This window comes from Equus przewalskii, chromosome 2, assembly GCF_037783145.1.
Source record: "Equus przewalskii isolate Varuska chromosome 2, EquPr2, whole genome shotgun sequence".
NCBI lineage: Eukaryota > Metazoa > Chordata > Mammalia > Perissodactyla > Equidae > Equus > Equus przewalskii.
Window position 1 is genome coordinate 24,059,338 of NC_091832.1, and position 11,722 is coordinate 24,071,059.

Consider the following 11,722-nt stretch of genomic DNA (forward strand, 5'->3'; position numbering starts at 1 on the left):
CATCCAGAAAAAACTCATTGAGCATATACTATATACCAACCTGTGTGGACAGGTCCCTGCTCTGAACAGAGAAGAGAGTCCTAGTGTCAATGCTGGAAGAGACCGGCTAGCCCAATTCCCTTAATTTACAGATGGGGAAACTGAGGCCCATGAAGAGGAAAGGTGGTATGGGGGAGCAGAGAGAACATTCAAGGGTAAAGTCGAAATCCCTTGGCATGAATCGAGTGAGGACAGGCGTGCAAAGAACCTAGAAGGATGTCTGGAACATAGCAGGCGCCTTGGCCTTGGCAGGAGGCCTTAGAGGAGCTGCCCACCGCCCCTGCCACACACACATATTCAGCCTCACCTCCGACCACACCCCTCTCATTCTCAGAGCTCCAGCTACACAAAACCGCCTGCCTCTCCCCAGTGCACACCTCGAGGCCTTCACACATGCTCTTTCCTCTGCCACTTTTGCCTGGAAGATCCTTTGTTATCCTCAAGGCCCTACTCCTCCAGGCAGTCTTCCTTGCACCCCTACCTCCCCCAGCTCAGTTCTCCGTGCTCCCACAGGCATGAGTGCTGTGCTCTGACATAGTCCTGACCACACCTCAGGGCCCCCCTGCACCCTGGGTAACACCAGCCCAGCACTTGTCTCAAGACAACGGTTTGTTTTGGTATCTCCCTTTCCCATCAGAAAACAAGTTCCTCAAGGGCAGAGGTTGTCTCCCTCCTCTTGGTAACCCCAGGCTCAGCACAGTGTCTGGCCCACAGTAGGTGTGTCATACATGTTAATGGAAACTGGTGGAAGTGGGGATGATGGCACCTAATACTGGTGGAGGTGAAGAGGCATAGGCAGCAGGGTCCAAGAGAGACTCTATCCCGATCTTACATTCTCCCACCACAAAGGCTGTGCTGGCTCCAGGATCCAGGAGGAGGGGTTTTGCCAACAGCCAAGAGCATGAGAGAGCCTGGGTAGGACTGGTGGGAAGAAGTAGGTGGTGTGCAAGGCGTAGGGACCAGAGCTCCTGGAACCACAAGACAGGACTGGAGTGCCTCGTGACTCTCTTAGAGAACGGTGGTGAAGGCCTCACCTGCCTAGGGGCTTGGAGGAGAGGTGTCCTAAACAGACAGGAGGCCCTGCTTGGAAAAGACCCCACCAGCAGCCTCCTGGGAATCATGCACTTTGCCAGAAAATTTGGGGTTTAACTCTTTTGCAAGCTAAGCCATCTGACTCCCTTCCATGCCAAGCACAGAGCTGGGCACCCTGTGAGTGGAACTGACAGCCTTTGATGAACCGACCCCGGAGGACAGTGGAGCACAAGAGCACAGAGTCCCGTGGAGTATAATAATGGGGAGGTGGACAAAGTTTTTTGTTTGTTTATTTTTGTTTTTTTTGAGGAAGATTAGCCCAGAGCTAACATCTGCTGCCAGTCCTCCTCTTTTTTGCTGAGGAAGACTGGCCCTGAGCTAACATCCGTACCCATCTTCCTCTACTTCATATGTGGGACGCCTACCACAACATGGCGTGCCAAGTGGTGCCATGTCCACACCGGGGATCCGAACTGGCGAACCCCGGGCTGCTGAGAATTGGAATGTGCGAACTTAACCGCTGCGCCACCGGGCAGGCCCCGTGGACAAAGATTCCATCCCTTCCGCCTAAGGAAGCTGCTTCTGCATACTTCCCTCTCCAAGTCAGGCAAGGTGGCCGTGGGGTCTGCAGAGGGACGGTGGAGGTGTACATACCTGCTTTCCCCACCCCACACGTTCCCTGCGGCCCAAACAATATACAATGCCTCCTCTCATGAGTTTTCTTCAGCATGTGACAGGCCAGGAGCAGCTGAGACAGCTTTGAGGGTGTGGGGAGAGGGGGATTTCCAAGGGGCAGGGGGGTGAGTGGAGGCTCTCCCTCTGCCCTCTGCTGACAACAGAGTAGAGATTTTCCTGCCCAAGGGATTTAGCCACCCCGATGCAGACCTTGCTGGCAGCCTTGCTTCAGGGGCAGGAGAAGGAGAGAGCAGTGGGGGGAGGGCCCCTCCCAGCCTGAGGGGGATTTCCAGGAGAAGGCTGGGATGTGTGCCACGTGGGGATCTGGGCCTCCATGGAGGGAGAGGGCGAGGCAGCTGGAATGAGCCCCTGAAGGTGTCAGAGCTAAGGGAGGGGTTGGAGGCCTTGCCTCAGCTGCCTGCTCATCTCGTCCTACCCATGGAAGAAGCAACTCTCTGGGAGGGGATTTTCCATTTGAAGTCTAAGTCTGAACAAAGGAGCGGAGAAGCTGAGGTCAGCCCAGCAGGTGTGGGCTCCTGTTGCGCCTCTAACGCTGGCTGGCCAAATGACCTTGAGCAAGTCACTTCCTCCTCTGGGCTTCAGCTGCCTATCTGTATGTGCCATGAGGGCTCCCTGGGACATCTCAGGCCATCAACTCTGAGCCTCTAGGATCCAGAGATGCCCATGCCCTGGGGGCCCCTATTGGATCACCCACCTGTCACTCAAAGCCACTTAGTGCCAGGCCCTGTGCTGGGCAGGGCAGAGGAAAAAGACAGTCAACCCAGCTCCTGCCCTCAGGATGTTCAGAACAGTGAGGTATGGCGATCCCTGTGCCCCACAGAACCCCAGACAGCCAGCTGGTCCCAGCCCCTAGCAGATGCCTTGCCTGATTCTGGCAGTGCAAATCCCTCAAGCCCAGCTTCCCCTCATCCTTCCATTTTAGCTCAAGTGTCACCTCCTCGGGGAAGCCATCCCTGATCTACCCCTGAGATCACTGTGCTCCCTCCTTTGTCACTTTTTTTTTAAGATTATTTATTTATCTTTCCTTCTCCCGAAAGCCCCCTAGTACATAGTTGTATATTTTAGTTGTGGGTTGTCACACTTCTTGACCCTTAATTACTTGTTCAGTGTCTGTTCCCTCCCCCAAATTGTGAGGTTCATGAGGACTCGGACCTTGTCTCTCATCATCCCCAGGACAGGGTCTGACATATAGTTGCTACTTATTATCTGGTATTAAATACTTAATAAGTACTTGTGAAATCAATTAATGAGGTGCCCTCTCCCATCTGGACCCAAGGCAGACAATGCCCATCCCTTCACAGGGGCCTGGAGGAGGTGGGCCCAGACTCCTCTATGGAAGCCACTCCCCCATTGGATGTATCCCACAGCAGAGGGAGCCCTACCCCTATTACATTAGTCCAGGCCCCAGACACTGAGATGCCCCTACCCAAGAAGACGGTGGCCAGAAAAGCACATACCGTCCAACTCTAAATCTCTTCCCTGCTCTACAGTCTGGGGGCAGTGATTTCCCCAGGAGTATCACAGAGATGATGACACTGGAGCCAGGCCTTGAGGGATGAATAAGAGTTCACTGGATGGAAAAGGGAAGGGAAGGGGGAAGAGTATATGCAAGGGCATAGAATGTGGAAATACATGGAGTGTTTATTGAAAGGCAAACAGATACCATCCTGACCTCAGAGAGGCAAAGTGCCCCCTAAGCAAAGTGCCTTTGGGTCCTCACTTCGCTTTAGAACTACACAGGCCCCTTCCTCAGCAGGGAGAGACGGCATTATTCACACTGCACTCTCCTCGCCCACTTTCCTATGGCATCCAGGCCACTGGGCCCCCATGTCTTATCCACCTGACTGACCAAAGGTAGGCTCTCCTTTCCTGGACGTAGCTCCCACCCCCATGCTCCTGGCCCCTACCAGTTTGCTCCTCCAGCCCATTCTCAAACCCACAGAATTCTAGAGCTAGAAAGGTCTCAGAGGCCGTTAAACCTCATCTTTGTCAAGACAGGGCATATCCTGCCGAGAGCGGGGCAGAACCTGCCTAAAGTCACACAGCAGAGCAGAATTCACACTCAGGAGTGTCTCCACAACGGCACACCCTGAGTGAGTGGCCAGAGGTCAGGGGTTCAACCTGCTGGGCCCGGCAGCGTGGCTGCTGAACTCTCACTGTGAGAGTCGGAGCCATCCCCACTCCTCCTACCCTCCAGCCACTGCCACTGCCTGAGAAAAACCTTCGAGAGTGCGCTATCCCCAGAGCTGGTTCTAAGATTCTACAGAGGCTTCTCCCATCCAGAGTCAGAAACCCATCCAGCCTCATATGATTTAGTTTGGAGAGTGGCCTCTGGAGGCAGACTGAGTGGTTCTGTCAGTGCCACATCACTCCCAGGCAAGCAGGAAGCTTGCCTGTGTTGTCCCACATATCTGAATTACCCTGAACAGTATACAGCACTATATAGCCTGACACTATATATTTTTTTTTTTTTTGAGGAAGATTAGCCCTGAGCTAACATCTGCTGCCAATCCTCCTCTTTTTGCTGAGGAAGACTGGCCCTGAGCTAACATCCATACCCATCTTCCTCTGCTTTATCTGTCGGACGCCTACCACAGCATGGCTTGCCAAGCAGTGCCATGTCCGCACCCGGGATCCGAACCAGCGAACCCTGGGCCGCCGAAGTAGAACGTATGCACTTAACCGCTGTGCCACAGGGCCGGCCCCAGAATATATCTTTTTCAAATGAATGAAGCTGAGTAATCTTGATCAACTTACTTTCACCCTCTGAGGCTACTTTCTCACCTATGAACAGTAACAACTGCCCATCTCCCAGATCATTGTGAGAACAAGGGACAACAGTCATGAAAATGCCTGGCCAGGGTCCGGCACACAGCAGCCTTCATGTTCCCCTTCAAATGAGCCGGCACTCTGCTCACCTCCTCCAGAAAGCCTCCTGCGATTATCTACCAGGCTCCAATCCTGGCATCTGTCCCAGAAACACTTCCTCCCCACACACTTGTCTAAAGTCCAGGTGATATTTCTGGAAAATATGGATTCCTGTTTGTTTTTTTACCTTTTCTTATGCCTGAGTCTTCCCGTTGGACAAAGGTAAGACTCCACTTTCTGTGGATCCCCCCACTCAATAACAGTCATCATCACGGGTACCTGAGGTGTAACCGAGTTGTTTTCCAAACACGGATCAGGATGAACTTAGCAAATGCCGAAGTCCTCAGCATCACAACAGCAGAAACCTGCTACCATCTGGACCATCCTCCACCGTTCACAAAGCATCTGCATGTCTGTTATCTAATTTGATCTCTGAAACACCCCTGTAAAGCCAGGATTTATTACCCTTATTTTACAGATAAGGAAACTGAGGCTTGGAGGTGTCAATAACCTGCTGGTGTCATGCGGCCTTAAAGGGGCACACCAGAGTCCAGGAGTTGTCCTGTCAGCCTCAGAACACATTCCTTCTAGACTGAGTCCTTACAATTCAGGTGATTAAACTTAACAAACACAATAATAACAACCCCTGGCATTTCTATAATGGCTCCACTTTCCTATCTTTTTCACATTCTCTCTTTGTAAGACTCTTGGAGAGACGGAAAGCTCACAGACCCATCAAGGCAATGTCCAGCCAGGAGGTCAACCCTCTGGGAAGGTCCCCTCTCTTCCCTGAGACAGTAAAGATATCAGTGAGGTCACAGAGAAGTTGCTTGCCCAGTGTCACGGGGCTTGCTGACAGCTGAGCCAGGATATGAACACTCATTTGCCTGACTCTGACACTGCCCACTCTGCCAAGTTCCCTCACTTCTCTCTGCGCCACTTCCCATCTGTAGAATGGGCTGGAGAAAAAGATCTTTAAGCCTTACCCCCTGGACTGTGTCCTTGGGAGAGTCGTGAAAACAGTACCGGTTTTAGAGGCAGATGATTTGAGTTCAAATCCCAGTTTGAGCAAATCAATTGCTCCCTGTCCCTGAGCCTCAACTTTGTCATCTGCAAATGGGCTCAAATGAGATAATGGATACAGGGCTCCTGGCACACTCAGAATAATCAATAAGTGCCAGATTTCCTCTCTTCTGAGTCTGTGCAGGGCAGTGAGGGGAGCGGAGGAGTGCTGGAAGACAGGTGCTCAAAATCTATTCCAAGCTCAGTTTCCCACCTTGTAGGAGGGGAGTCCAATTCGGGGAGCCGAGCCCTGCTCTGTGGGTCTTTGGTCCAGAGATTGGGAGGGGGGAGATAATGACCTCCCTGGCAAAGGCCCTGCCTCCCAGGAGTTTTCTGTGTGTGCCTCTTTCCTATCTCCCACAATCTCCATTCCAAACATTTTCCCCAGAAAGAGTGAAGCCTTCTTTGAGCTTCCCCTTCCTGATCAGTGATGCCAGTGGAGATTAGAGAGATCAGATTTATTTCTCCTTAATAAACAGAAAAGAAGTTGGGCCAGGCAAGTGACAAGGAAACAACTGGAATAATAGGAGGTTGAAGCAAAAGGGAGCAGGACTTCCTCCAGTCATACCTGGGGCCACCCCCAGACCTGGGGAAAGAACAGGCAGGGGCAGGGAAGTATTGCCCAAGCACGTGGGCCCAAATCAGGCCGACCTGCTGCCTGGAAAGCCCAGGGCTACCTGACACCAGACACAAGGCAGAGGAAGGCCTGGCCACTAACCCAGTGATCCCTAACCCAGGGGTCAGCTACAGGGTCAGCTCTTCCAGCTTCTGCCTCCAGGCTGGTCTCCCAGGGGAAAAGTGTCCACTGCCCTGGGGTACACTAGCAGCCTTCTAACTCCAATCCCAACAGTCCAACCACTATCCCTCCTGCTGCAGTTCTGACGTGCACCCTCTTGAGCAAGATGGGGATGACTTCAGACTGAATCCCAGTGGGGCAGCCCTGGGACAGACTCCACGTGCTGTTGGGGCGCACAGCTCTTACAAACACCCCTCACCCAAACCCTCCCTCAGGGCCTGGCCCAGCCATCCCAGCCCCAGCACCCTGACTTCTATTTGTGGCTAGGCCACAGGGGGGCAGGGCCCTTATCCAAAAGGAAGATCAGGCCGGATGCAATCACACAAGAGGCTTTTCACCCTCTTCCTGACCCCTAAAGTGTTCCTTCTAATTCTCCTCCAGAGGAGGCGGTTAAAGGACACTGGGAGGGTAAACAGGCAGAATGGGATGCGCCCGTGCACGCCATTTCCTCACCTCTAACACGGCAGCAGGAGCCTAGGCCAGGAGGCTTCGGAGGAAGGCAGGCCCTCTTGCCTTCCCCCTCAAACGGGAGACAGAGGGGAAGATGAGGGAAAAACCAAGCAAGTGGACACGAGAAAAGTGACCTCAGCAGAGACGGGCCAGGTCAGCCTCCCTTCATCCCGCCCTTCCATCAGGCCAGAGGGAGCCCAGAGGCAGGAAATTAGCTGTTGTATTTTAAGTACCCACCCCAGTCCAGATACAGCCTCTCCATTAACTTGGGCCTCAGTTTCCCCCATCTGTAAGCACACTTCCAACAGTGGCAGTTTCTACCAGGGCTGGGGGGAGGGAAGGAGTGCCAGAAGGGGTGGTTGGTTCACATCGGTGAGCTCACCACCCCAGGAGGTGGATGTTTGCGGTTTGGCCCAGGTGAGCGGTGAGGGGGGCCAGGTGAGAAAACCTAACACTGGCGAGAACCTAAAGCATGCTACGCTCCAGGCTGGGTCCTTTGTGGGGCTGGAAACCCAGATCCACCTAGACGGCTGACTCACGTTTCGAGTGCAGGTGACCCCCCAGACCCAGAGGGACCCCCACGAGGATGCAAGGCCACTCCCATCGGCACCAGGCCAGAGTCAAGTCTCTGACCCCCTGACTCAGCAGAGGGCAGAACCTGGCTGAGCCTGCGGGAGGGGGACTGCCTCACCGTCCCAAGAGCCAGGCTGCCCGCACACCCTGCTCAAGCCAGGGGATCCCTGCCCCAGCCGGGGGTCCCCTCCTCTAGAACCGGGCAGGGCTGAGTCTGGGGAATTCTGGGGGGCGATGCAGAATGGGGGTGCTCGGGCTGAGCCCGGGCTCTCCGCCCCTCCCCGCGTCCGCGCCGGGGGTCACCCCCTCCGCACGCCGCGGAGCCACCCCGGCCGCCCAGGTGCGCGGCCGCCTTACCTCGGCCCTTCCCCTTGGCCTTCCTGGCCTTGTCGTCCGCCTTCTTGGCCCGAGGGGCGGCGGGGTCGGCGCCCTCGGCGCCCGCCGCCTTCTTCTTGCGCCGCTTGCCCCGCAGCCAGCTGAAGGCGCGGCGGAGGCCGGACGCGCCCGAGCGGGACTTCTTCCTGCGCGGGGGGCCGCCGGGGCCCCCCGGCTCGTCGGCCGCAGGTGCGGCGGGGGGCGCGCGGGCCGCCATGGCGCGGCGGGCCGGGCTGGCGGCGGGGCCCCTGCGGCGGGGCGCCCATGCGCCGGCGGGCGGGCGGGCAGGCGGCCGCCGCGGGAGACGCGCGCGCCGGAGAAAAGTTTGGGCGGCGGAGGCAGCGCGAGCGGCGGCGGCGGCGGCGGCGGCGGCGGCGGCGGCGGCGGCGGCGGCGGGCGGCGCCGGAGGGCGGGGCGCGGGGCCGGCCGGGGGGAAGGAGCCGCGCGGGGAGCGGCCGCGGGCGGGAGCGGCGCCCCTCCCCGCCTCCTCGGCCCGCAGCCCCGGGCTGGGCGCTCGGGCTCGGGGAGGGCGAGGGCCGGCCCGGAGAGATGGTCCAGAGCCCCCGGAGGCGTGCGGACCGGCCCGGACCGAGAGGGCGGGGTCGCGGGCGGGTCCGGGGGGGGGGCGGTCCTGGGGTTCTGTCTCCGCCGGGGCGCGAAAGGGACCGGGTTTGGAAGCGAGGGGGACGCGCTCAGGGAAGAGGGGAAGACAATGGCTGGGGTTGGACCCCAAGAGAAGTTGATATCCTGAGTTTGGTCTGGGAAGAGATGGGGGATTCTGGAATAAGGGAATTCTGAGAATTCTTTCCAGGACCCAGACACTGTTGGAGGTTTTGCTCTAGAGATGGAGACTTCAGCCCACCTTAGACCTGTGACCTGTGGCCAACGGTGGGCCTTCCTTTCCCTCACCACATTCTCTCCCGCCTCCCATAATCTCACGGTGGAGCCGGGACCCAGGCCTCTTGGGTTCCCTTCCACTTCACCCCTTGGTGACTGGGTTAAGGAGAGCTGTGCCTCAGTATACCCTTAGGCTAGGGTGTGAGGCCCCAGGGCACCCCTGCCTGGGTTTGGATTTCCCACTGGGTCGCTCAGCACTGCTTAGGGCTGATCTTGGCCTTCATGAACTGAGCTCCTAAGGAGCTTTGAGATCCTCTGGAGGTGAGACGTGTGACTGAGGATGGTAGTAAGGAAGAAAGCCTTTAAGAATCATGAAAATGCTGTGCTCATTTCCTCCAGGCCTCTGGCTCTTTACTGTAGCTGACCAAGCACTCTTCTATCATCTGATCCCACAACAAGCTAGGAGGGAAGCAGGGCATGGAGTGCTACCCCCATAGGACAGATGAGAAACTGAGGACAGGAGAGGACAGAGATTGCCCAAGAGCACAGAGGTGGTCAGCAGCAGAGGAGCAGCCAAGACCAGCAATCTAGGTTTTGTCTGCGCCTGGTCCCCAGGGGGCTGGAAATTGCCCTAGGGGTCAGCTGTGGGTTCAGCACTCTTGGACTCCCTGGGTCCCCAAAAGGGCACTGTGGTCACCCCACCATTAGTGTTCATCCTCGTCACCCAACCTGACCCTTGTTACATAGCTTTCTCCTGGTCCTGGTCTTCATGAGAGCAAAGACTCATTTATTTGGGGCACCCAGCCCAGTCAGGCCTGGCAGGGTGTGCACAGCACTCAATATAACATTTTAGAATGATTGGAGTGCAGCGTTTGACTTCTCTAACCTGCCTCAGCCCCCCGAGTGTCCCCAGGGGCTCAGCTGTCTCAGCTGTGGCAGAGCGGGGCCATCACTGACACTCCCCCCACCTAGGGGGCCTGGGACAGATCACTGTCCTTGCTGGGCCTCAGTTTCCCATGTAACCACCGTTCATTCAGGTCCAGTCCACAATCCCAGAGCACCCATTCTGCGTGAGGCACTGCGCCATGCACAGGGATCATTGGGCCCTGTTCTCATGGTGCTCTCTACGCAGCCAGCACGAGCCCTGAGGACCCTGCCTCTCCCTCAGCTGGTGAGTACCAAAGGAAAAGTGTATAGGCAGGGCTGAGGCGGAGAGAGAGCAGCGCACGGGGCCTTGGCTTGTTGGTTAATCTGGATGCACTGGGTAGGGAGGAGAGGGGAAGGCAAACATGCTCTGGCTGCTGCAAGGGGTGATCAGGAGAGGAATGTTACTCAGTCTTGCCCCCCACCCACCCTTTCAGCACTGCCTTCTTCCCAGTAGCCAGGAGTGGCTACATAGTTTGCGGGGCCCAGTAAAAATGAAAATGCAGGGCCTTTTGTTCAAAGGTTATTAAAAATTTCCAGAGGGCAACAGCAGAGCATTCAACCAAGTGTGGAGCCTTTCTGAGAGTAGGACCATGGGTGGCTATGCCCATGAAGTTGGCCCTGCCAGTGGCTCATATAATTCCCCAGCAAACGCTCCCCTCAAACCAGAATCCCCAGGAGTCAACTCATAGATTGGGTCCCTTGATTTGGAGGTGAGGAGAGGAAGGAGGGAAGTGGGGAAAGGTCAGGGTTGCATTCCCTTCGCTGCTCCCACCTCCAACACCCCGACATTCTCACCTCCCATCCCCAGCCTGGACCACCCTCAGGCCAGCAGCTCTAGCTTTCCCTCTTGTCCCCTGGCCTAATGTACAGACATGCTTCTGAGACACCAAGAGAGGGCTAGCCTGGGAAGGGCTAGCCTGCAACCCTGCTCTCTCAATTCATGAATGCTCAGCTCTGCCACATTTTTTTGCTGTCCCTATGGGCATCTGAGGAAACTGACTTCCCAGCAGCCCCTGTTGGCAGGGCCCAAAGTCCATCCTAGAGCCAGACTGTCACCTGACCAGGCAGGAAGCTGACAGCCTGTCCCCAGAGAGGAACCAGCAACAACCAAGCCTGGGGCAGCAGGCCCTGGGCCCTCCAGCTTTGCCCCCTCTGTTTTTGGAAAACCTAGGACCATTCCAATGTTACCATGACACCTACCCAATGCTCCCTCATCCCCCACCCTTGGGAGACCTTCCTCTCACAGGCTCCAGCTTTGTCCCCTGCTGTGCCTGGCCTCTGCCCCACAGACTCCAGACTAGGCAGCCAGGCCAAGGTGTGGCTGAGCCGCCCTCATTTTATAGGGAACACCGGGAACGGTGAGAGTCTGCATATTACACAGCCAGGGCTGGGGGCACCTGTGACTTCCCGGGTTCTTAGACCAATCAGAGGGGCCGGAAGGAATTGTAATGGAGGGTGGAGCACTTCTGCAAAGTTGAAGATGTCGAGCAATTAGGAGTATTCCTGTTCCGTGAAAAGGAACCCTAAGGATAGGTGGAGTGACTGGCCAGCAGTCACACAGCTGCCTGTGGGCAGAGGTGGAATTTAAATCTGATTTCTGTTCACGTGTGTGTTTGTGCATAGTATGTGTGTGTTTCCTAATTGAGCACCGCCTTGTGCCAGGCACTCACTGCCCCACCCAAGCTGCTTTGAGAGTTGGCAGTTAAGACCCTGGAAAAGGAGAGTATTTATCCTGGGGCCGCAGCTGGGCCGCCAGGAACTTCCAGAATTGTTCTACTTAGCTTTGCATGCACCTGCATGCCGTTTTCCGGGAAAAGGGTCCACAGCTTTAACCAGAGTCTCAAAGGGGTTCGTGTTTCAGAATGAACTAAGATTCTACCCTTTGATCCTCTTCACTGAGCGGGGAGGGGAAAGATGGAAAGGGAGTCCTCGCATCTGGGGGATGCCCTCCGCCTCTCTCCTCCCTAACCTGGGGAGGTGGGGGACGGTCAACCCTGCAGATCCCATCTCCACAGGGGGCATTCCTGCGTCCCTTACTCTGTGGTTCCTGGCATCTGTGGCAGCATC

At 56.3% G+C, this 11,722-nt stretch overlaps 1 protein-coding gene across 1 annotated transcript in view; it reads right to left on the bottom strand.

Moving 5' to 3' along the window:
* Positions 1-8,228, bottom strand: part of NHSL3 (NHS like 3) — a 28,326-nt gene extending 20,098 nt beyond the window's left edge. Inside the window, exon 1 of the mRNA XM_070610369.1 lies at positions 7,874-8,228. Within this exon, the coding sequence (XP_070466470.1) occupies positions 7,874-8,108 (235 nt within the window). The 5' untranslated portion in view covers positions 8,109-8,228. The remainder of the gene's footprint in view (positions 1-7,873) is intronic.
* Between the last annotated feature and the right edge of the window lie 3,494 nt (positions 8,229-11,722).